Genomic DNA, 26,799 nt, shown 5'->3' on the forward strand with positions numbered 1-26,799 from the left:
TCGGAGACAAAGAAACATGACACAAATGGAGGATATAGAGCTAAAAAACGCACTTTTAAGGTCTTTCAATAATTTTCTAGAAACCGCCAATAAATGTAGTGAGATCCTCAAGAAATCTAGTGAGACCCTCGATGTTGTGATAAAGAACCAACTAGAAATTAAGCATACACTGACTGAAATAAAGAATATTATACAGACACCCAACAGCAGACTAGAGGATCACAAGAATCAAGTCGAAGATTTGAAATTCGAAGAAGCAAAAAACACCCAACTGGAAAAGCAAAATGAAAAAAGAATCCAAAAATACGTAGATAGTGTAAGGAGCCTCTGGGACAGCTTCAAGCGTACCAACATCAGAATTATACGGGTGCCAGAAGATGAGAGACAGCAAGATATTGAAAACCTATTTGAAGAAATAATGACAGAAAACTTCCCCTACCTGGTGAAAGAAATAGACTTACAAGTCCAGGAAGCGCGGAGAACCCCAAACAAAAGGAATCCAAAGAGGACCACACCAAGACACATCATAATTAAAATGCCAAGAGCAAAAGACAAAGAGAGAATCTTAAAAGCAGCAAGAGAAAGAAAATCAGTTACCTACAAGGGAATACCCATATGACTGTCAGCTGATTTCTCAACAGAAACTTTACTGGCCAGAAGGGAGTGGCAAGAAATATTCAAAGTAATGAATACCAAGAACCTACAACCAAGATTACTTTACCCAGCAAAGCTATCATTAAGAATTGAAGGTCAGATAAAGAGCTTCACAGATAAGGAAAAGCTAAAGGAGTTCATCACCACTAAACCAGTATTATATGAAATGCTGAACGGTATCCTTTAAGAAGAGGAAGAAGAAAAAGGTAAAGATACAAATTGTGAACAACAAACATGCATCTATCAACAAGTGAATCTAAGAATCAAGTGAATAAATAATTGTGGTGGGCTGTTTCTGTTTCCCGCGACCCGCACGGGAAAACGACAGGTTCTTGAGCGGAGGAGCTGGGGATTAAGAAATTAAAGAAAGACCAAGACGCAGAAATAGATTTTAAGCTGGGGCCAGGTGGGCGCCATCCTCTCTGATGGAGAGGCGGCAAAAGCGGGCTGAGCCACACAGCAGGTTTATTTTAAAGGCCTAGATTTACATATCTAGTTCCACCCCTGCCTGATTAACATGTCCAGCCTTATTGGGGAAGCATGTTCTCAGGGCGTGGCTCTGCCTAAGCTCTGAGCTCAGCTGACAATAATAAGAAAATGCCTAGGTGCCTCCCAGGCGGCCCTCTACAAATAATCTGATGTACAGAATGAACTGGTGATTATAATAGAATCAGGGACATAGAAAGGGAATGGACTGACTATTCTTGGGGGGGGAAAGGGGTGTGGGAGATGCCGGAAGAGACTGGACAAAAATCGTGCACCTATGGATGAGGACAGTGGGTGGGGAGTGAGGGCGGAGGGTGGGGCGGGAACTGGGAGGAGGGGAGTCATGGTGGGGAAAAAGAGGAACAAATGTAATAATCTGAACAATAAAGATTTAATAAGAAAATTTTAAAAAAAGGAATTGTATACTTGAAACCTGTATCATTTTAGTAACCAAAGTCACCCCGCAATAAATTCAATAAAAATTTTTTAGAAGCATGACTATAGGATCATACTGTACTAAAAATATCGGATGTGCACATAAAATAATGTACATTTGGCGCCAGGTACATTTTGGTGTGCCCTCCTCTTTATATGAAGTTCCTTACATGTGAGCAATTTTTATTATTAACGCCGAACTGCTAGCGTGCTTTATTCCTCACTCTGGAGAGTAACTACGGTCACAAATATTAAATTTATTTTCCAAGTGTTAAAAAATTGACCTACAGTGACATAACTGTTCACGCTCAGACATGCAATCCAGGCACCTTTCCCTCCTTTTGGCTTGTGCCTGAAGGGGCAGCACTTGGATGCGCGTTTCTGGGAGGACAGCCTCCCGGTCCGACAGGAGCTGCAGGTAGCAATCCCTCCACCCGGTCCACGGGCAGGAAACCCCCGCGGATGCCTAACGGGCGGCACGGCGTTGCCTGGGAGGGGAATCTTGAGAATGTTCTTAACAATTTACGTGCCCGGCACCGTCCCGAGTGCTTTTACAGGTAAATGCCTGGAATGCGTATTCACAAAAGCCGTGCGCGGCAGGCCCCGCGACTAGCTTACGTTTACGAGTTAGCAGCGAGGCATCGCTCCGAGGCCCCAGCCGCTCCCCCAGCCCCGGCTGTCAGAGCCGAGACCCCCCTCCGCGCCCGCCGGAGCCCGCCCTCTGCGCATGTGCATCCCCGCCTCCTCCCGGCGCGTCCTTCCTGGCCTCCAGCCCTCCGGGGGGAACCATCCCAGGCCTGCGGGTCCACGCGGCGAGGGAGCTGCGGGTGAGCCCCAGAGGGTGGGAGCGGGCCGAGGGGGCCCCGCGCGGCTCGGGGGTGCGGCGGTTCCGGTGATGGGGAGGAACCCTGCGGGCCCCGGCGGAACCCCTGGCGTCTGCGGCACCTGAAGCTGCAGGGACGCAGGGCGGGGGCTTCTCCGTTCAACTGGGCCGGGTTGGCGTGGGATGCGGGCTCCAGGGCTGGCGAGCTCTACGGCGTTTCGCCCCGAGCTAACGCGCCCCCGTGTGGCCGCCGCTGGGAGTGCGCGTGCGCGACGCTAGCGCTGGGCCCGCGGGGCAGAGCGGGCCTGGGCCTGGGACTGGGACGCAGGAGTGCGCGTGCGCGGCGTGTGCGCGTGCCTGGCGTGTGCGCTGGGCCTGCGAGGAAAGGGGCCTGGGGTTGGTAGTACGTGAAATCGCCGGACCAAATAGCCCCTCGAGACCGTGATTTCTCATCTGTGAAATGCGGTGTTAGGGACACTCGCCGCCCTGTCCTGTTCTGAGCGCCTGCGCGTTGCTAGCTGCTGTATGTTTGTTGTGCGTGTGACCTGCGGCTGGAGCTGGGACTGGTCTGCGGGGCCTCGTTCCCCCGTTAACTCTGGGGAGACGGGAGGGAAAGGGCTGGGCTGGCTGGCACCGAGGCCCCCGCCCTGGCTCCAGCATTCTTCAGACCCCAAGTTAGTATTTATTATGTGCTCATTTGCTGTGGGTTATGTGTAATCACGGCACAGCCTCTGGAAGCCATGGGAGGCTGTGTGACGGGAAGAGGAGAGAGGTGAGCTGGAGCCGAGGGCGGCGCACAGGCTGTGCAGCACATGCCACCCCTTTGGCGAGCTCGTGACCTTGTCGTGGGGATGGAAGGCTCACCAGCGACAGCTGAGAAAATTGTCATAATTCCTCCCCAAATACCCGCTACGCCTCCGGTCCTCGGTCCACTCTTCCGGAGGTGAGCTGCCTGCAGCGTCCCGAGGATGATTGTTGATGGCACCTAGAGAAGATGCGAGGTCCCCCCTCTCCTGGCCTTCTGCGGGCAGGGCCTTTCTGGATGATCTCGTTTGACCTCATTTGAAAGGTTTTTTAAAAAATGAGTCTGAGAAGGTGATCAAGCCATGTGTTAGTGGTGGGCCCGAGATGAAAAGGTAGGTTTGCAGACCCCCGAGCTACTGCTCATTTTGTCATTTAGGTCAAAGCTGGTTCCTTATTAAGAGATCTTTTTGAACATTGTGAGCAGGTTAGAACAAACATTAAAAATATTACCTGTTCATAAACATCCCCATCCCTTTTTTTCAGGGGTTTCTTGAATTATTTGACCCCAAAGGATTAATGTTCGCAGGTAAAGAGATAAGCAATATGGCTTGAGGGTTTCTTTTTCTCCACAACATCAGTTTTAACAAATCCGTGGTGTTTCCTTCTTAGATTACTGTTCTATGTTAAACGCATCTTCTTACGTTTTTAATTTTTGTGTCGCAGACCCTAAATTGGTAATAAATCAGTAAGAAACAAATATTACACTCACTCAGTGACAAGTGTCATGTCTAAGCTCAGCATGTATTGGAGCCACCCATGGACATGTAAGTATCCTGCGTGTGGAGCTGTGCAGGCAGGTCAGTCCAGGAACTGCACGGCAGGCCAGTTCTCCTGACTTCCTTCTTCCTTCTCCCTTAGCACTGCCTCCTCCTCTAAGAACAGAAAATGAACAAACCCCAGGTGAGTGTTTTGTTTATGTATTCCCACTTGTTTTAAAATGTGTTTTCTAAATTCTATAAGGGTTCATATTTTTAAAATGAAAAAGTAGAAATAGGCAAAGTTTTACATTAAGGGAAACATTAACAAGAGAAGTAAATCCAAAAGGACAGTTGGTAAAATCAGGGGCAAGATGTTTAATTTTACAGTTACCCAAGTGATTGTAAAATTTTCTCTGATCTTCCTAATGACAACACTGACATACATGCATTCTGTTGCCTATCATCATTCTTTGGTGGAAACAGCAAGTGCTAAGGCAGAACTTTTCAGGAGACCCAACAGTGAAGTGTGAGTCCACAGCTGTTCATGGTCCTGCTTGATCCAGGAATAAAAACCTGGAAGATCTGGCTGAATGGAGGGACTTTATGTCCCCAAATAACTCCCCATAAATGTTTGTGTCAGCACGTTTGTATTTCTAGCGTGAGTAGTAGACAGCTCTGACGTTCATTTCTGCATTTGTCATTTACATTTCAACCTAATGAAGGCAGTCTTGCTGCATCACCACTGCACCTTGAATCAGTTCTGGAAAAGGCCACTAAATTGTAGTAAAATCCAGCTTTTGTCTTTGTCTTACTTGCCTCCTCTGCAGTACTTGGCACTCTGATCTGTCGTCTGTTTTGAAAGTGTCCTCTGTTGTCTGTGACACTGCCCTCCTAGCTGTCTTTACCTACTCTGTCCCCCAAGAAGTGTCTTTTTCTTTTCTTATCTGTTCTTGGTCCATTGCTCTCCTCAGTCTACCTGTTTTTTATGACTGGTATTGCTTTTTATTTTTTTTAAATAAAATAGTTTTGAATTGGTGATATAGTAACATGGTTAAACATGTGATATAGAAGACAGTAACTTAAAAACTCACACTTCCATCTTCTCTGTACCTGATGCTCCCTCTCGGTATGGTGACATTTATTTATCACTTAAACTGAGACACTTTCACTGAGAGTGAAAGAGGTTCTACAAACAATTATGCTGGGACAACTGGCAGGTGTTGGAGCAGTTCCAGACAAACTGAAGTGCATGGTCACCCTACTGTTGGTATCCATTATTAACGATTTCTTGTTTACCTTTCAAGTGTTTCTTTATTCAATTAAAAGAAAATATGCGTGCATATTCTTGTATGCCCTCTCTATTTAAAATGCTTCCTTAAATGCTTCTCAAATTTAGATGCATCTGTACATTTTGTTAAAATGCAGATTTTTGATGTAGTTAGTAGAGCTGGGTAGAGTCTTGAATTCTATATTTTTAATAACCTCCCAAGTGAAGCTGATTCAGCTGTTAAAGTTACCACAACAAATAGCAAATCTATACATTATTTTCCCTTTTCGGCATTTTCTTTCACCTTTTTTCATCCTGTCCCAGAGAACTCTCTATAACAGAACATGGATTGCTGTTTCTTTTGTGTTATAACTGTATAGTAATTCAATTGTGAATGTCCCATAGTTTATTTAACTAGTTATTAACTATTTCTAACCTTTTTCTATTACAAGCCATGTTTTAATGAATAACCTTGTAAGTATAGATTTATTCCATCAAATAAATTACCATAAGTGGAGTTGTCAGATCAAAGGGTGAATAAAAATGTATAAACTTGATCAGTTTGGTGGAATTATAATATCATTTTATGTTCCCTTTACACTACATGAGAGTGCTTGTTTCTCCTCAGCTATTTTTTATACACTATGTGGTTCAACTTCTGGCAACTAATAAGTAAAAAGTGATATTTTATGTAGTTTGCATCTGCAAGTTTCTTAATTCTGAGTGAGGCTGAATATTTTTTCATATATCTAAAAGTTGTCTTGTATTTATATTTCAGTGAACTATCTGTTCATACCTATTGCCCATTTTGCTCCTAAGTTTCTGGCTTCCTTTTTTCACTGGCTAGTTAGCTCTTTATTTATATTAGGGATACTAATCCTTGTTTATTATATGCATTACAAACTATTATGTTTTGGTATATTATTTGTCTTTTGATAATTGCTCTGGTTCCTTTTATTGGAACCAAGATTGGGAGGCTATTGCTGCTGGTGTGTCATTGCTTGTAGACACCCTCTCAGCTGACTGAACAAGGAAAAATAGATGTCTCTACTAACTCACGTGTTTATATATATATATCTATAAGTATTTCAGTATGTAACCATCTGTATCTATAGTAACTATTAGTCCATATTGATGTCTCTTGCTGTAATCATTGCCACATGGAACATTCTATCTAGCCTTCTCCCTTTGCTTGTCTGTATTCTCCCACACTAACAATGAGAATCTGGCTACCACCATTCGAATTTCACATAATTATTTAGTTTCAGCATACATGTATAAGTGATTTTAGAATTGTTTCCTTACAGTTTTTGGCATCCTGAATTAAACTTCTAGACACATTCACATGTAGGTTTTTGCATGGATGTCAATTTTTAAACACCTGGGGTGTGAAATTGCTAGATCATGTATTAAATAAGACTGTTTCTTTGTGAGAAACTGCCAAACTGTTTTTAGGGGTGAGGTGAGTTGATGAGATGCCTCCTTTGTTGCTTTGCCCTTCCAGCAGTGGTGACCAGTGGACCTCCATGGAGTCCCCTTTGTGCCTCCACCCATCCCTGCGATTAGTCACAGAGTGTGCCCTTTGCTCAGAGAAAGTGTTTCTGCAGTAACATTTCTCGGGTTTGCAGATAATGTGCTCTGCAACCTAACACGAAGGGTGAAGGGAGGCGAGCTCTGGGTGGTTTAAGGAAGGTGGCCAGGCTCCTGGGCTTTGTCTGGAATTCTCTGTCTGGAAAGCCAATTGCCAGACAACCATGGCCACATCTCTGTGCTTTGTCCCTGCCCTGGACACTGGGCTCAGCTGAAGCTCATACTGCCCACTCCTGCAGGAATGCTTACTAAATCTCTTGGCTTCTTTTGGCTGAAGGGAGTGTCATTCACAAGATTCCTCTGTCTGGACCAGTGATGGCGAACCTTTTGAGCTCAGCGTGTCAGCATTTTGAAAAACCCTAACTTAACTCTGGTGCCGTGTCACATATAGAAATTTTTTGATATTTGCAACCATAGTAAAACAAAGACTTATATTTTTGATATTTATTTTATATATTTAAATGCCATTTAATGAAGAATCAACCAAAAAAATGAGTTCACGTGTCAGAGGTGACACGCGTGTCATAGGCTCGCCATCACTGGTCTGGGCTGAGCCCCACAATGAGCTCTTGGCTGCAGGGCTGCATCCATGGCTCCTTTAAACTCTTCTTCCTTCTTGTCGCCCTGGTTGGCTCCCACTTGCCCACCTTTAGATGTTTCAATGTGAAGATCTCTCAAACATGTTTGTGTGTTGAACAAAGAATTCTTTGTTGAATTTTAGCTGTTCAAATTGTTGAAATTTCAAGGGGCAAGACCAAGGGGATCTCTCACACCATCATTCCTCTGACATCACAGGTTACCAATTTAAAAACTTGTATATCTAACATATACATTTGATGCTATACATTTCCTTTTATGCACTGCTTTCACTGCATCCCACAAATTTTGATGAGAGGTATTTTCATCTTCATTTTATTTAAAATATATTAAAATTTCTTTAGAGATTTCTTTTTTGACCTATAAGTTATTAAATGTGTTGTTTAATAACACATTTAGTATTTGGGGGATTTTAATAACACAAATAGTATTTGGGGGATTTTCCAGCTGTCACTTGCTTATTAATTTCTATTTAATTCTATTATGGTCTGAGGACATATTTTGTATGATAAACTATTGTTTCAAATTCATTAACGTGTGTTTTGTGGCCTGGGCTATGTTCTGTCTTGGTGACTGTTCCATGTGAGCTAGAACGGAGTGATAGAATGTATATTTTATTGTTTAGGATAAAGTCAGTTAGATCATGTTGAATGATAGTGTTGCTCAGGTCATCCATATACTTACTGACTTTCTGCCTGCTCGATCTCTCAATACTTAGAGAGGAGCATTGAAGTCTCCAACTTGATCTATTTCTCCTTTCAGTTTTATCAGTTTTTGTTGTATGTATTTTGATATTCTTTTGTTAGATACATACATGTTTCAGATTGTCTCTGTAGTATGATTTTGAACCCATCTAATGAGTTCTTAGTCTCAGCTCTAGAATGCCCTTTCAATGTATGTGTGCGTGTCTATCTGTACATGTGTGTACGTATATACATGTATCGGAGGGCCCCAAGAGCATTCCCAGGTTCAGTGACTCATTGGGGTGACTCATTATGTAGTTGTACTTATGGTGGTGACTTATTTAAGTGAATGGATACAAAGCACAGTCAGCATAGGGAAAAGGTACATGGGGCCTAGACCAGAGGAAACCAGGCACAGGATTCTAAGTCTTCTCCCAGGACACACTTAGTCCTCTAGCAATGAGCTATGACAACAAACATGAAATGTCTGCCAGGAAAGCTCAGTAGACACTCAGTGCTCAGAGTTTTTATCAGGGGATAGTCACATAGGTACTCTTCTGCTTAGCACCAGATGGAACGCACATGTACAACATAAACCACATTGTTTGCATAAATAGTCTAGGCCCAGCGAACCATTGTTATTAGAGAACAAGAGGCCCAGTGCACAAATTCATGCATGGGTAGGGTCCAGCCGGCCCATCCCAATGGGGGCCCATCAGGCTGGAGGGATGGAGGGGCTGTGGGTGGTTGGCTGGCCGGCCCCACCCCCGATCGGGATGTTGGGGACCAATCGGGAGGGGACATGGCCGGCCATGGGGGGGGCACCAATTGGGGCCCGGATCAGGCTGGTTGGCTGCTGCAGTGCACTTCATAGCCACTGGTCATTCTGGTCGTTCTGCCATTCTGGTCGCTGGGCTTTTATCCTATACTAGAGTTCTGGTGCACAAAAATTCATGCGCTCGGCAGCAGGGAGGGCCCTCAGACCAGCCTGCATCCTCTCGCAGTCCGGGAGCCCTCAGGGGATGTCCAACTGATGGTTTAGGCCTGCTCCCCAGGCCCAGCCGCAGTCTGCCTCCCTCTGTGGGAAGTGACCTGTGGGCTGATCAAGGGATGGCGTGGGCAACAAGTGGCAGGCCCCACCCCCCATTGTGCCACTGCCACTGGTGGCCTCCCTCTGCGGGAGGCAACCCTGGCAGGCTGATCGGGGGGCGGTGCCAAGTGGCCCCGCCCTGAATTGCCTCGCTGCTGCCACCGCCCATGGCCTCCCTTGGCAGGAGGCGACCGGGTGGGTGATCAGGGGATGGTGCCGGCCCCCATCATCCTGCCACTGGTCGCCACCCCCCCAACCCCATCACCGTCCCCTCCCTCTGCCCGCTGGCACGCACCTTGGCTGGCCTAGCGCCACCTGCTCGCCAGCCCTGCCCCCTGCCAACTGGTCGTTCCGCCGTTCGGTCAATTTGCATATTGTGCTTTTATTATATCCTATCTAATAAAGAGGGGATATGCTAATTGACTGTCCCACCCTCAAATATGGTGGCACGCACAGCCACAAGATGGCCAGCAGGGGAGGGCAGTTGGGGGCGACCAGGACTGCAGGGGAGGGCATTGGGGGGGACCAGGCCAGCAGGGGAGGGCAGTTAGGGGTGACTAGGCCGGCAGGGGAGGGCATTTGGGGGCGATCAGGCCGGCAGGGGTGCAGTTAGGCATCGATTCGGCTGGCAGGGGAGTGGTTAGGGGGTGATCAGACTGGCAGGCAGAAGTGGTTTGGGGCAATCAGGCAGGCAGGCTGGCGAGTGGTTGGGAGCCAGCAGTCCCAGATTGTGAGAGGGATGTCCCTGTGGGATTGGGCCTAAACCAGCAGTCAGACATCCCCCGAGGGGTCCCAGATTGGAGAGGGTGCAGGCTGTGCTGAGGGACATTCCCCCCCCTCCCCCGCCCAGTGCACAAATTTCGTGCACCGGGCCTCTTGTCTACACTAATAAAAGAGAAACATGCTAATTAGCGTACGACTGCTACCCTTCCCATTGGCTAATCAGCATATCCTTATGCAAATTAACTGTCAGCCAAGATGGCGGCTGGCAGCCATGCACTGAAGTGAACAGGGAGGCTTGCTTTGCTCCAGTGACTGCGGACTCCAACATTCCCCGCCTGACTTGCCAGCCTCTCAGTTGCAACTCTAAGCAACTATGTTGCAATTGTAGAAGCTAAACAAAACCCCAGAAACCGGCTTTCAGTCAGCCGGGCTTCAGCCAGCCTGGACGCAACATTGTATCAATGTTTTCAGCAGCGAGGCCTCAGAGCTAAAGCTGGCCCAGAATAAATTAAAAAAAAAAGAAAACAAGGAGCGGTTGGGAGCTTCAGTCACCCGCCAGCCGGAAAACGGCCCTCAGCCCCTCACCCGGACTGGCCAGGCTCCCCAGTGGGGACCCCCACCCTGATCCAGGACACCCTTCAGGGCAAACCAGCCGGCCCCCACCCATGCACCAGGCCTCTATTCTATATAGTAAAAGGGTAATATGCCTCCCAGCACCGGGATCAGCGGAGCAGCGAGGCTCCCGGCACCGGGATCAGTGTGACAGGGGGCAGCGTCCAAACCCCCTGATCGCCCTGCGGCTCTGTGAGTGACAGGGGGCGGGGCCACAACCTCCCTATCCGCCCTGCTCTGTTCGTGACAGGGGAAGGCGCCCCAACCCCCTGATCAGCCCTGCTCTGTGCCTGATGGGGGGAGCTCCCCAATCCCCTGATCACCCTGTAGCTCTGTGTGTGACAGGGGGGAGCTCCCCAACCCCCTGATCACCCTGCGGCTCTGTGTGACAGGGTGCGGTGCCCCCCCCACCCCCACAGGCCCTGCTCTGTGTGTGATGGGTTAGAGCCATAACCTCTCCATCAGCCCTGCCCTGAGTGTGACAGTGGCGGCGCCCCAACCCCCTGATCGGCCCTGCTCTGTGGGTGATAGAGGGTGGCGCCCCAACCCTCCTCCACGGGCCTTGCTCTGTGTATGACAGGGTAGAGCCATAACCTCCCCATTGGCCCTCCCCTGAGTGTGACAGGTGCAGCACCCCAAGCCCCTGATCCGCCCTGCTCTGTGTGTGACAGGGGGGAACTCCTCAACCCCCTGATGGGCCCTGCTCTGTGCATGACAGGGGGGAGCTCCCCAACCCCCTGATTGACCCTGCTCTGTGTTTGACAGGGTACGGAGCCCCAACCCCCCTGATGGGCCCTGCTCTGTGAGTGACAAGGGGCAGCGCCCCAACCCCCTGATCAGCCCTGCTCTGTGAGTGACAGGTGGCAGTGCCCCAACCCCCTGATTGGCCCTGCACTGTGAGTGACAGGGGGCAGCGTCCCAACCCCCTGATCTGCCTTGCTCTGTGAGTGACAGGGGGCAGCGCCCCAACCCCCTGATTGGCCCTGCTCTGTGCGTGGCGCTGCAACCTCCCCATCGACCCTGCCTTGAGTGTGACAGGGGGCACTCCAACCCCCCAATTGGCCCTACCCTGAGCGTGACTGAGGGTGGCATCGCAACCTCCCGATCCGCCCTGCTCTGTGCATGACAGGGGCGGCACCCCAACTCCCCAATTGGCCCTGCTCTGAGCCTGAGCAGGGGCTGCACCTAGGGATTGTGCCTGCCTTCTGCCACCCGGGAGGAGGCCTAAGCCAGCAGGTCGTTATCTCCCAAGGGGTCCCAGACTGCGAGAGGGCACAGGCCAGGCTGGAGGACCGCCCCCCCCCCCCCCCCCCCAGTGCATAAATTTTTGTGCACTGGGCCTCTAGTAGGATAATAAAAGGTTAATATGCAAATTGATCAAACGGCAGAACGACTGGTCACAATGATGTGTACTGACCACCAGGGGGCAGATGCTCAATGCAGGAGGAGCACAGCTCAGCCAGAAGCGAGGCTCACAGCCAACTAGCGCAGTGGTGGTGGCGGGAGCCTCTCCCGCCTCTGTGGCATCAGTCAGACATCCCCTGAGGGCTCCTGGACTGTACCGGACTTCTAGTATATATAGATAGATGGTGAGAACTCTTCTGAAATCCAAGGTCCCAGATGTCAGCCAAAGGACACCTTATGGCAGACTTTTCAAGGGCTAGTGGTCTTAGCCCTGCTCTGTTCTTTTCTGCACAATACACATCCCATCTTTCATTTATTTTGTCCATATATTCATCTGTTTTATTGAATATATTATTCATAATTTATTTTGAAGTTATTGCTTATCATTTCCAATATCTGAGTCCCCTGTGAGTCTGTTTTTATTGTCTATTTTTTCTTGGTCCCTGTCTTTTTATAGAACATGAATTTTTTTATTGGATGCCAAACATTATATTTTTTTAAAAAAATGGTAGAGGCTCCAGAAAATGATCACTTTCAGCAGAGAGGTTTCATCCTTTCTCTGGTGGCAGGTAGAATGCAGGGCTGGTCACTTTAATCAATCATAGGTTGAACTTGGTCAGGGCCTACACCAGTGATGGCGAATCTTTTGAGCTAGGGGTGTCAGCATTTTGAAAAACCCTAACTTAACTCTGGTGCCGTGTCACATATAGAAATTTTTTGATATTTGCAACCATAGTAAAACAAAGACTTATATTTTTGACATTTATTTTACATATTTAAATGCCACTTAACAAAGAAAAATCAACCAAAAAAATGAGTTCGCGTGTCACCTCTGACACGTGTGTCATAGGTTCGCCATCACTGGCCTACACCATATTCATTTCAATCCACTATTCATTTTAACACCGGAAAGTTTTACTTCCTCAGTGAAAGTTAATAATGTAAGAGGAGTGCAGCCATTGTGGCCTAGTGGTAGAGCATCAACCTGTGAACTAGGAGGTCATATTTCGATTGCCGGTCAGGGCACATGCCTGGGTTGTGGACTCAATCCCCAATAGGGGGCATGCTGGAGGCAGCCGATCAATGATTTGCTCTCATCATTGATGTTTCTCTCTCTCCCTTCCTCTCTCTGAAATCAATAAAAAATATATTTAAAAAGATAAAATTATTAAGCATTTAAAATATAATAATCTATAATAATAACAGCATAATATGCTAATTAGACTGGACGTCCTTTGGGACGTCCTTCCTGGATGAAATGGGCTGCAGCCGCCACAGCTGCAAGGAAGGGATTGAGGCAGCCACGGCTGCAAAGGCCTACTCTTGCATGAATTTCGTGCATCAGGCCTCTAGTAATAATATAAAAGATAATATAAAAGAACTAACTTTTCCTTGGTAACCCCAGCCTATTTTGTGAATACTGCTGGCTCCTACAATGTCTAATTTAATAAATGATAATGGATATGTCTCTTTATCACGTCATAAGCATTGAGAACAGAAACTGTTTCTTTTCATCAATAGTATTTGTAGCAGTAGGACAGTTCCAAGCCCTTAGTGGAAAGTCAGTTTGTACATATTTTATCCTACATAGTATAGCACAGAAGAAGGCATCCTATATGACAATTTTTAGTAAGCTCTAAAGAAATTAGTTCTTTCAAAAATTTTCCCCATCATATAGTTCTGACGGCTTCATATAAAAAAAGAATATACCGTTACAGGAACAAGTGTCATTCAAAGATGTGTGCGTGGACTTCACCCAGGAAGAGTGGTATCTGCTGGATTCTGCTCAGAAGATACTATACAGAGACATGATGCTGGAAAATTACAGCCACCTTGTCTCAATAGGTAAGAATATTTTCCATGTGACTGCCAGTAGCATGCATTTCTTAGTTGATGAAACATATGAACTCCTTGTAAGAATTTTCTGATTTGAAAAAAAAAAAAAAAAAGAATTTTCTGATTTGAAGAATTCGAGATTTGGGCTAGCATAAAGAATGCTGTGTTTTTCCCTCCTCAGGGATTGGTTGATTAGGGCACCTCCTTTGAACAGCTCTTTAAGCTGTACCTTTCTTCCCATCACTTTCTCAGAGTCCCTAAAACCAGGCTGTTTAGCCATAGTGCTGTATTATTTTCTCTTAACAGGGTACTGCATTACTAAGCCAGAAGTGATCATCAAGATAGAGCAAGGAGAAGAGCCCTGGATATTAAAGCAAGGATTCCCAAGCCAGTGCCACCCAGGTGAGTTCATGAGTTCACAAGCAGATGGAAGCCACAGGAAGTGAGATCTTAAGCCATTGTTCAGGGCTTATCACCTTTCAGATATTTCTCTTTGTAGCTCAGAACTTTGGAAGTTCTAAGGACAGTTGCCCCACATCCCTTTATTACCTTAATCACATTCCTCCACATGTCACTTTCACTCATAAGTGCTTTCCTTCGTTCTTGTACATTTTCGGGGTGACTTACCTATACCCATCAGCCAAACGCAGTCGGGTTTATCTTAGATAATTTTTTTAATGTATCTTTTTTTTTTCTTTTTGGTTAGTGTATCTTTTAGAATTGTTCACCTTCTCTCTATTGTCTTTGTGTTAGCTGGTGTGTTTTCATGCAGTACTTCTATATATTCATTTAACAAACATATGTGAGCACTCACTATGATCCAGTTATGTTTTTAGGTAATTAAAAGAGTAATGTCCCTGCTGTCATGTAGTGTATATTACAGTGAGGGGCACAAAGCATACGTGTGTGTGTGTGTGTGTGTGTGTGTGTGTGTGTAGATACAGTGGGGCCTTGACTTACGAGTGTCCCGACTAACGAGTTTTTTGAGATACCAGCTGTCTCTCGGCCGATTTTTTGCATAGAGTTGACAGAGTAATTTGAGTTAACGAGCTCCTTAACAAGCTCCTTAACAAGCTCGGTCTCGGAACGAATTAAACTCGTAAGTCAAGGCCCCACTGTATATGTGCATGTATATACACACACAGTGTTGGGTGATGGTAAGTACTGTTAAAGTAGTGGAAAGGGATGGAGAATGATGTACTATTTGGTAAGAAAGTCAGGGAAAACCTTTTTAATGAGGTTAATAGAGACGAGACTAATAAATTGGAAGCGTGAATATTTTAGGCAGGAGAAACATCAGGTGCTGAACTTCTCAGGCAGATATATTCTTAGAGTGAAGAATGGCAAGGAGGCCAATGTGGCTGGAGACCAGTGGGCGTGGGGGAGATAGATAGGAGATGATATCATAAGAAGCAGATACATTAATTTTGTTTTGAGTGATGTGAGAAATCCTTTGTTTTTTTAGTAAATGTAAATCAAATTATGTCATCAAATCTGATTTACAGTTTAAGAGAGTCTTTCTGACTTCTAGTCAGTGAATAAACTATGGTGGGTGGGTGGTACTTAGGCATTAGCAAGGAAGAAACACCAGTTAGGAGGCTATTAGGTACTCCAGAGGAGGAAAGATAGTGGCTAAGGCTATGCTGGAAGTGCTCAGAAGTGGTAGATTTGTACAGATGTATTGAAATGTGACTAAGAGGATTTGTTGTTGGATTGGATATTGGTGTGTGAGAGAAAGAGAGGACTCATGAATGACTCTAGTGATTTGTCTCAAGCAACTGGATAAATTAGGGTGTCATTTACTGAGATAGAGAAAATTAGGGAGGAGAGATTATAGGGGAGTTATTACAAAAAAGCTTGAGTCCAAATCTAGTCTGTGTATTGGAGGTTGAATGTGTACAAGTATGGAATACAGAACTAGAAGTATCCATTTGAAAGGCATTAATTTCAGGTGGTGTCAAAGGCATGGGTTAGAGGAGATCTTCTAGAACAGATGTTGGGAAACTTTAATAAAAGGGAAAGGACACATATGTAATGCCCTTTGTAATACTTTTAGCAAAATAATAATAATAATAATAATAATAAAATAAAATAAAATAAAATAAAATAAAAACCAGAAGGTAAACATTTCAGGGTTAGTGGCCACATGTGGTCGTGGTTGTTGCTGCTGCTGCTGCTCCTCCTCCCCTTTGCACCCCTTTCTCTTCCTATTTATTCTCCTCCTTTCTTCTTATCCTTGCTCCTCCCTAGTGCTCTTCTACTTTGTCCCTCTAAAAATGTAAAGAACATTCTTAGTTCAAGGACCATTCATTGCTTGTAGTCATAGTTGGCTGACTCTTTTTCTAAAGAGTGGTTCTTTGTGAGAGAAGTAGTCTTGGGACAATACACTTTTATGAAACATGTAAATCCATTAAATCTCATCATTAGAGGAGATTGAGAAGGAATAGTCTGAGTGACATGAAAACCAGAGAGGCTGGTTTTCTACGAGTCAAATAAGGGACATTCTACAATCCTTTTACCACCTTAAGTGGCAACCATGGGTCACTGTGCTAAACCTGTTATTTCCTATTACTAGTCTATTCAGACGCCTGTTGTTTTCCTTTCCATCTACTACATCTCTTCGTTTTCTCACTTTTCACTGATACCACGTAAAACCAGAACTGTGCCTGCGATTTTTCATTTCTGGCTTGAGCTTCCTCCTAAATGGCTTTTATTTTTTTAACCTAAAGCATCCAGTGTATCTTTTACTAGCCTGACAGAGTAGTTTTTTTTTTAATAAGTAAAATTAAAGTCTTTCATTGACTATCACAATGTGGTCCTATTCTTTTTCTTTTTTTTTCTTTTTTATAAGAATTTATTTGAGCCAAAATGATGACATGCTGGGAACCAAGATCACAAGGGCTCTACTGTGGTCCTGTTCTACCTATCTTAATTTCTTTCTTTCTGCTCTCCAGAATTTACACTAAAACCCATACTATATTATATCCTAAATTCACTTATAAATGCTTTCTTTTTTTTTTTACTTTAAATAATTTTTTATTTTTTAGTTACAGTTGACATACAATATTATATTAGTTTTTGGTGTACAACCCAGTGACTAGACGTTATGTAACTTACTAAGTGATCACCCCGATAAATCTAGTACCCATCTGACAACAGTTATTACAATATTATCGACTATATTCCCTATGCTGTACTTTACATCTCCATGACTATTCTGTAACTTCCAATTTGTACTTTTTAATCCTTCACCTTTTCCACCCATCCCCCCAACAGCCTTCCCATCTGGCAACTGTCAAAATGTTCTCTGTAGCTGTGAGTCTGTTTCTGTTCTACTTGTTTATTTTCTAGCTCTATTTTGTCTGGTGTAAGTATTGCTACCCCAGATTTTTGTTAGTTTGTTTCCATTTCCATGAAATAACTTTTTTCATCCCTTTACTTTAAATCCGTGTGTGTCTTTTGATCTGAAGTGAGTCTCTTATAGATAGCAAGGTTCTGTTTTTGTTATCTATTAAGTCTCCATATGTCTTTTGATTGAAGCATTTAATTCATTTGCATTTAAAGTAATTTTGATAGATACATATTTAATACCATTTTATTATTCATACTTCTTATCCTTTTTTCTTTTTTTTTTTCTTCTTTCTTCTTCAACACTAATTTGGTGGTGATGAATTGCTTTAGCTTTTCCTTGTCCAGGAAGCTCTTTTATTAGTCCTTCTATTCTAAATGATAGCTTTGCTGGGTAGAGTAATCTTGGTTATAGGTCCTTGCTTTTCTAAAGAATTTTAATGTGTTTTTATTGATTTCAGAGAGGAAGGGAGAGGGAGAGAGAGATAGAAACATCAATGATGACAGAAAACCATTAATCGGCTGCCTCCTGCACACCCCCTACTGGGGATTGAGCCCGCAACCCAGGAATGTGCTTTGATCGGGAATCCAAGCATGACCTTCTGGTTCATAGGTCAATGCTCACCCACTGAACCACGCTGGCCAGGCTAGCCAAAAATTTTAAGATAATGTCTATAAAAACTGAAAACTCTATAAAAGATAAACCTAGAAATAAAAGTAGACTTAAAAATCAACATTGCCTAAGAAACAAAATTATTTTGGGGAGAAGTAAGCCAGCAGATTGAGGTGAAGGAACGTATGACTTGAGGGCTTGGGCAGTTTCGTGAACAGCTGTGAGCAAACAAAATGAACCTGGTCCTTTTGTAAAGAAGGCCTGCTCCTCATCTGGGTTGTATTTCCTGTTGAACATTAGTGTTGTGAATCACAGCTAGAAAGAGAGTTGGAGTTTCAGGTAAAGCAGTGTTCCTTAATGCATGAGGAAATAGATGCTTCCAGAAATTTATTTTGATGTTGACATAAAACGGGGAGAGAAAGGAATGGCAACATGCATTAGTGAGGATCTTAGAACAGTAATCAAGTTGTGACAAGGTAAGGACATAAACCATGATCTGCCTCTGCCAAAGCAAATTCTTCCTCTAATTTGTTTTTCAGTCTGTTTTTCTTAAAAACAAAAACAAAACTTTCCTTGTTAAACTCATCCAGTTCTGAGTTTCCTGCTTTCCAAATGAACAACTCTCAGAAAATCTGTTTGCTCACCATGTCTTCAGTTTATTTCACCTTCTCTAACTTGCCTCTCTTAAAACATTTAAAAAAATTTTTTTTTTCTGTAAATTATATTAAAGGAAAATCTAGATCCTGGGTTTTGGACTATTCTTTTGGAATTAAGTAAGTTGGTGTTTTCAGAACTCTAGTTTGGTTTCATGTGTAGAGTGGAGTCATGTACTCTAGTTGGACTCCTACCCCAGTAATCTGTATACCAGAGGATTAGGACTAAATTGTTCTCTCTCTACCAAACACAGTTCATCCTCTGAAAGCCCTTGTCTACTCACCTTAACTATCACTTTATTCCTTTGGGCTCACCCCATTCTCTTGCATTTCCTTGTTTCTGAATCAGCCACTCCCAGTGCTTTGAATTTTACTTCCTTTTTTTGGTTTAGTTTTGAAGGTTATATATTTACAAAGTGCTAAATGTCATTGCCCTTTCCTTTCCCTGCTTCCACTCCAGCATGTATTTTCCACTCCAACCAGAACAGTAAAGGAAATATGTAGTTGGATTTAGTTCATACCAGGAAACTGGGTCTAAAACAAAGGATTTATTACATAATAGGGCATTTGTGTTAAAGTCCAATTCCATTAGAAATGTACTGAAATTCATAAGATGTGGTTATTTTTCTCATTTGTAGAAGACTGGAAAGTTGATGACCTAATAGAGAGCAGCCAAGAAAATGAAGATGGGCATTTTTGGCAATTTGCTGTCACCACCAACAAAACATTAAATATACATGGTGGTGATAGAGTAAGGAAAACTTTCAATCTGGGTAAAGACTGTGTTCCTTCAAGAAATGTTTCATATAAGATATGTGCCTCTTGTGAAATGAGTTTGAAGAATATTTCAGACTTAATTATTAGTAGAAAGAACTATTCTGGAACAAAACCTGATACGTTTAATTTATATGAGAAATTGCTCCTTGATATTAGGCATGAGAAAACTCCTACTGGAGGGAAATCTTATAACTATGATCAAAAAAGGAATATCCTTAGTCATGGCCAAGATCTCACTCAGCTAATTTTCGACCAGCCTTCTGAGTATAATGAAAATGGACAAGGCTTCCAAGAAGAGGCAGCCTTTTTCTCAAACAAGAGAGCTCAGATAGGAGAGACACTCTGTGAATATAATGAATGTCAGAGAACTTTCATCCAAAACTTAAAGCTCAGTTTATCTCAGAGAACTCATTTAGAAAGGGACCCATATGAATGCAGTATTTGTGGGAATTCCTTCTATGTGGATTTAAGATTGGGACACCAGAGAGCTCTTACCGGGGAGAATCCTTATGAATATAATGAATATGATCAAATTTTCTGTGACAATTCAACTTTTATTATTCATCCGAGAACTTACACAGGAAAAATTCCCCATGAATATAAAGTAAGTCACAAAACGGAGCGGAAATCAGCCCTCTTTAAACATCAGATAGTACATATGGGAGCAATACATTATGAGCACAAGGAGAATGGAAATAATTTCAGCAAGAAGTCACATCTCACCCAACCTCGAAGAGCTCACTCAGGAGAAAAAAATTTTGAATGTGCTGAATGTGGAAAAACATTCTGGGAGAAGTCAAACCTCACTCAACATCAGAGAACACACACAGGAGAGAAACCCTACGAATGTGCTGAATGTGGGAAATCCTTTTGTCAGAAACCACACCTTACCAACCATCAACGAACACATACAGGAGAAAAACCTTATGAATGTAACCAGTGTGGAAAAACATTCTGTGTGAAGTCAAACCTCACTGAACATCACAGAACACACACAGGAGAGAAACCCTATGAATGTAACACATGTGGAAAATCCTTCTGCCACCGGTCAGCACTAACTGTACATCAGAGAACACATACAGGAGAGAAACCCTTCATATGTAATGAATGTGGGAAATCCTTTTGTGTGAAGTCAAACCTCATTGTACATCAAAGAACTCACACAGGAGAGAAACCGTATCAATGTAATGAGTGTGGGAAAACCTTCTGTGAGAAATCAGCTCTTACTAAGCATCTCAGAACTCACACAGGGGAGAAACCCTATGAGTGTAATGGATGTGGGAAAACCTTTAGTCAGAGATCAGTACTCACTAAACATCAGAGAATTCACACAAGGGTGAAAGCTCTTTCCACATCCTGAAATCCTGAATGTTCAGAAATCTTTGTCTACCCTTTCAAATCCATTATTCAGTTTTTAAAAATAAGATCAATGAAACCCAAAGAACATCACAAGTTACTCAAAAGTTATGTCTTATTGCACTTCAGATAATTAATATTAGAATAAAACCTTATTAATGTTTTAAATATGTGGAAGCTTTTACGAAAAAATAAACTTTTGTCAGAAAATTTGTACTTAGGAAAAATTTGTTCATTTAAGTTATATGGTAAAAATCTTTGTAGAGAATTTATGTTGTCTTGTATCATATTCCAAATGTAATACCAAAACTTTATTGTAAATATAATGTGTGATACTCACTTATACTGATATTCACAGTATAATTTGAAGCTTAAAAAATGTTGAATGACAATAGCATTAAACATTCATGTGAAGATTCCCTAATGTGTTCAGGCCTATGTAAGTATTCTAACATGATAGAAATTTGAGGTATGTTTGATTTATATATTAGAGTCCAACATTAATTGTGAAGAGAAAGTATGAACACTTAGTTAAACAACTATTGTGATCTACATTAATATTTCCCACACTAAATACCACCAGTATGTTTGTAGGTTGACATAATTGCATATGTACATGTAAATATATTTATACACACATATAGTGATGTGCTAGATTAAGTTCATACTGGCTTGGAAGTACTGCTGATTTAAATTTTCAGGAATTTTGCAAGCCAGTTGTTAAACACAGTCATTTAAAAATTAAATTACATAAAATTATAATTAAATTATATTAAAAACAAAGTTAATAAATACTCAACACATTACTTCCTAATTATTTTATAATATTTTGCTATTTGTTCTTTAGGTTACTTATATTTTTGAGTCTGCATGGAGAGAATACTGAGTAATGGTGTGCAGCTGCACATCTCTTTCCATCTCTACATTCAGTGCCATCATGTTGGTAGCTTGGCTTAGTGTGAGTATTTACACAATGGAAATTGGCAAACTCTACATATTAGAGTTATTTTCTTAGATAACCTATTGTCAAGTATTTAGCAGCACACCACTATAGATATAAGAAAATATATTTGGAAGAGTTAAAGTGAAAACCACATACCTTTTCTCCTATTTCCTGACATAAATACATGGCTATTGTCATTGCTGAACTGCCTCTTCAATAAAGAAGACAAAATATGTTTCTGTGAGGTTTTTAACCACCTCTGCATCATTTCTATTCTTAATACTACCAAGTCTCTTTAGAGTACGGCCAGTATATGTTATCTTACAGCCACGTCACCTACCTCTCCTCATAGATGAATGAGTACTGCCATTATTATTGAACTACTCCCATTAAAAAACCAAACATTTTTTTCTGAGTTTTTTTAAGCAGCCTCTCAGTCAATACTGTAAATTCTGTTAATAGTGATACATAAATTCCACAAAGATTAATATTAGTTATAAACAGTAATATTGCACTGTACAAATAAAAAAATAGTTGTATGTAATGAAATGCCTCTTTCATAGTCTTGGTACTTCATTGCTGTATCTATTTAGGCATGATATGTGTAACCTGAGTTGTATGTAATCCAGGAAGTATGTATTTGTATTTCATATAATAGAGTGTCATATACTGTCCCTTTTGCCTTTGTCCTATTGTTTCCTATGATTCCTTGCAATATGTTCCAAGAGACTCTACTTCTTACTTATTGGGCTCTGTTTTGTCTTTGTCTATCTCTCACCCAGATGATATAAGGGTAAATCCAGATTAGTCTAAAATAGTCATGGATATGCTAATGAGTTTGTTGGGTGGATATGTGAGATATGAGATGTTTGGAAAATATTCTGTAGTGCTTTTGGGAAAGATCTCAGCAATCAAATGTCATGACATGAGAAAACATAAGAAGAAATTGTCTCTATTGTAATGGACTTTTTCATGTCTATATGGTATATCAAATTATAGTTTATGGCTCTAAAGGGCAATAGCCCGAAGATAACAGCACACAAGATGAGAAAACCCTAGCTTTAAGATATGCAACTCTATATGGACCTGATCTCTATCAGGACCTTATATTACTGTGATAATAATGACTTCTCATTTTTTGGGGAGGTTATTATTTAGAACTGAAGGCATTTCCCCCAATAGAGATGAATTCTTTTCTAAGTGTTAATATTCTTAAAATACAGTGAATTTTTTGGGAAATTATTTCTTTTTAAAAAATATATTTTTTTATTGATTTCAGAGAGGGAGAGGGAGAAAGATAGAAACATCAATGATGAGAGAATTGATTGGCTGCCTCCTGAATGCCCCCTACTGGGGATCGAGCCCAAAATCTGGGCATGTGCCCTTGATTGGAATTGAACCCAGGACCTTTCAGTCCACAGGCTGAGGCTCTATCCACTTAGCCAAACCAGCTAGGGCAAGTTATTTCATTTTAAAAATATATATACTTTTTTATTGATTTCAGAGAGGGAGAAATAGATGAGATAGATCTATGATGAAAGAGAATCATTGATCAGTAGGCCTCATACTGGGGATTGAGCCCACAACCAGGGTGTGTGCCCTCACCAGTAATCGAACTGAGGCATCCTGGTTCATAGGTCGATGCTCAACCACTGAGCCATGCTGGTCAGACTGGGAAGAATTATTTCTTTTGACAACTTAATATGGGGTAGGTCTTGTGTCAGCATGGTTCTGGTGAAAAACAGAATTCTAGAAGATTTTAATGGCAGACTTACAGTGGAACAGAAACGGGCTATTGAATCACCTAGAGACTAGCATCTGCAGGAAGACTTCACTATTCTAAATCCTAACGGGGCGAAGGATGGAAGCAAGTGTTACCAGAGGCCAGTGAGACTTGCTTCCATGAAGGAGGGGCCATCTCCAGAATTGTGACACCAAGTTGCTGGTGCCTCCCTAGGGAGAACCTAAGCAGATGCCATCTGCAGGTAAGCCCAAGGGGGCACAGAGATCTGGGTGGAGCCGATGGAGAATAAGCAGCACAGTGTTTCTTATTCCTATGTAAAGGCCCAGCATTAGAAATTAATTCTAGTTGAGAGTTGTGTTTTTGCTTTGTTGTGCTTTGTTGTCATAAGTACATTCCTTTTGGAGCTGAGTACTGTGGTAGGTATGTCTCTCTTTTAACATGTGTGAAGCAGACATGTATACTTGCATTATTCATATTCCCGTCTGTGATGTTTCTTGTTACATGTCGTGTGAGGTAAGCAGCTCTCTATTCTTCCAAATAAGCCAGCTGTCCCTGCAGCTTAATTCACCTTTTTCTTTCTGATTCGGCATTTTTATTACGTCTTTGCAGGACATTTGGTCCTGTGCAAAACACCCACTGAGACATTCGGCCCACAATTCATTAAATAATACATTTAACTTTGTTAGAATTTTATTATTTTTATTATGATGAATTTGTGGTTTCCTATTTTCCTTGTCATGAAGTTTGGCAGAGTTACTCTGTAAAGCCATGAGCAATTGCTCAAAAGAATATATCAACCTGCCTGGCTCGTGTGGCTCAGTGGACTGAGCACCGTCCCACGTACCAACAGGTTTCTGGTTCAATTCCTGGCCAGGGAATATGCCTGGGTTGTGGGCTCAATCCCTGATAATGGATGTGCAGGAGGCAGCCAATTGATATTTCTTTATCATCAATGTTTCTGTCCTCTCCCTCTCCCCTCCTCTTTCTAAAAAATCAATAAAAACATTTTTTTAAAAAGAATATATCAACCTGATTATTGTGTTTATATTTGTTATATCTGTTAACAATTTTGTTTATACAAATTTTATTTTGTTGGTATCATTGTTAAATTGGTGGCTTTATTTGAGTGTGACCACCAAAAACCTGGCTGATAACTTTATAGCTTTGCTGTTTATCTTTCAACACTTCAGTAAACTCCAAATTGAAGGATACTACACTACCATCAGCTTTGAAATTTGCTATGCCACCCTTCACTGTGTGGATTGTCCTATGATCAGCCTTCAGTACTGATCTGTATACACCCCAAGTTTCCGCTAGAAATCTTGGAGCTTCTGGTCTGCTGCCTGTCACACCTTCCACAGAGGTACCCTCTCTCAACATAATCTATTAGGTCATCTACATGTACTTCTGCATTCTCCACAATGTACTCAAATTTTATTTACATCTTCCAAAGGCACAAAGGGAAGTCCAGACAACATAGATGCAGTTACAGGAATTACTTTTTGTTGTCATCTTCTTGGGAAATAGGTATCCTTTTATGTATTTGCATTTGGTAGTAGTCAAATAGCATTCATTATTTGCAATCTCAAAATCCAGCATGCACAATGAAGGGTTAATGTGATTTCATATATGTGACTTCTTATCTTCTCTTTGTTAGGGCATGAATCAATGGCATAGTGTAACCCAATGCTACACCATGCACAGTAAATAACTGTGTTGGTGCTGTCTTGAAGGTGCCATCATTGAATAATGTGGTACTGGCACTTAAATATTGAATACTGTCCGAAATTGTGTAAAGAATTATTTCATCTTGAGCACCTGAATTGTGCATAAGAAGTGGTTCTCTGGGTCTGGTCACTTTATACCAGTGGTTCTCAACCTGTGGGTCGCAACCCCTTTGGCAGTTGAACAACCCTTTCACAGGGAGCGCCTAAGACCATCCTGCATATCAGATATTTACATTATGATTCATAACAGTAGCAAAATTACAGTTATGAAGTAGCAACAAAAATAATTTTATGGTTGGGGGTCACAACGTGAGGAACTGTTTTAACAGGCCAGAAGGTTGAGAACCACTGCTTTATACTCTTCTGCAATTGCAATTTCACGCAATGGAGTTGGGTTTGGAGATCAGTGTCTGTTATGAATATTTTGCTTGCCTCTTTAATGAGCTTCTTTCAAGTAGTTTTAACAGGCTATCTATCATGAATATAATGGAGAATTTTTCGAAGTACCTGTGATGGTGTTACATTTTGTTCGGCATATTTTAACTTTTTCAGGGTTTTCTTACTTCCCCTTCAATACCAGCTTTCTGCTGATGTTTATTCCCCCATCTTGAATGTTATCCAAATCCTGACTAGTTGTGCATCAGGCATTGCAGACTCTCCTATCTTCACAGCACCAATACCTTTCACCACTATTTTGATAAAGGAATGGAATGGCAACAAAAACCATTATAATGCAGCATTTGGCTTTTCTTTATGTGAGTATAATATTTCTGCCATATGTGTGGAGAATTTTCAAATAAAGATGTCATATGCCCTAGATGGTTTGGCTCTGGATAGAGCGTCAGCTTGTGAACTAAAGGGTCCTGGGTTTGATTCCGGTCAAGGGCACATGCCCTGGTTGTGGGCTTGATTCCAAGTGTGGAGCATGTAGGAGGCAGCCAATCAGTGATTCTCTCTCATCATTGATGTTTCTATCTCTCTCCCTCTCCCTTCTCTGAAATCAATAAAAATATTTAAAAAAAGGAAGCAGTGGAAAAAATTAGTGAAACAAAAGGATGGTTCTTTGAAAAAAATGAATAAAATTGATAAACTCCTGGCAACATTGAATGAATATATATATTGAATGACACCGAAGACCTCTCAGATGTTAGGTAGATAAAAAAGAAATACTACAAACAACTTAAGCAGATACACTTAAAAACTTTAATGAAAAAGAACAATTTCTCGAAAACCACAAGCAATCAAAACTCACCCAAGATGAAATAAATAATTGTAATAAAAATTTACATTCACACAGAAACCTGGACATGGAATATTTACAGCAGCTCTATTTATAATTGCATAAAGTGAACCTCAACCAAGACCTCTTACAACATTGTTTAAACCTTTTTAAAAAAAATAATTATAGCCCACCCGGTGTGGCACAGCCAATGAGCACTGACCCAGGAACCAAGAGGTCGCTGGTTCGATTCTCAGTCAGGGCACATGCCCGGGTTGCAGGCTTGATCCTTAGTAGCAATGTGTGCAGGATGATGTTTCTCTCTCATTGATGTTTCTCTCTCTCTCCCTCTCCCTTCCTCACTCTAAAAATCAATTTAAAAAAACATTTAAAGTAAATAAATAATTTTAGATTCACATAAAGTTGAAATGCTAGCACAGAAAGGTTCTGTTTACCATCCACCTAGTTACCATTAGTAGTTACATCTTATGTAACAACATAAAACCAGAAAATTAGCATTGGTACAAAGCTAATTTGATGCATTTATCACATGTAACCTCCACCTCAATCAAGCTAAAGGACTATTCAATTACCATAAAGAGCTTCCTCATGAAATCCCTTTATAATCACACATAATTCATAATTAAAAGCATTCTGACAAAGAAATATATGAAACTATTTGGTTTTACTGGTGAGTTCTACCAAATATTTAAAGAA

General features: G+C 42.1%; 1 protein-coding gene across 3 annotated transcripts; it reads left to right on the forward strand.

Annotated features, from left to right (window-relative positions):
* Nucleotides 1-2,328: 2,328 nt before the first annotated feature.
* ZNF248 (zinc finger protein 248) lies at nt 2,329-24,801 on the forward strand. 3 transcript variants are annotated; one of them, XM_070433115.1, is made up of 6 exons: nt 2,337-2,402; nt 3,866-3,966; nt 4,061-4,102; nt 13,585-13,711; nt 14,009-14,104; nt 18,955-24,801. In XM_070433115.1, exons 3-6 carry the CDS (start codon nt 4,088-4,090, stop codon nt 20,451-20,453), a joined length of 1,737 nt encoding a protein of 578 aa, XP_070289216.1. In that variant the 5' UTR covers nt 2,337-2,402; nt 3,866-3,966; nt 4,061-4,087; the 3' UTR covers nt 20,454-24,801. The 3 variants fall into 3 exon arrangements, with proteins under 3 accessions (XP_070289218.1, XP_070289216.1, XP_070289217.1); XM_070433117.1 differs by lacking the exon at nt 3,866-3,966 and having other exon boundaries at nt 2,329-2,402; XM_070433116.1 differs by having other exon boundaries at nt 3,866-4,102.
* Nucleotides 24,802-26,799: the final 1,998 nt, after the last annotated feature.

Source organism: Myotis yumanensis, unplaced genomic scaffold (genome assembly GCF_028538775.1).
Source record: "Myotis yumanensis isolate MYYU_CA2020_CCGP unplaced genomic scaffold, mMyoYum1.0.hap1 SCAF_13, whole genome shotgun sequence".
NCBI classification, from domain to species: Eukaryota; Metazoa; Chordata; class Mammalia; order Chiroptera; family Vespertilionidae; genus Myotis; species Myotis yumanensis.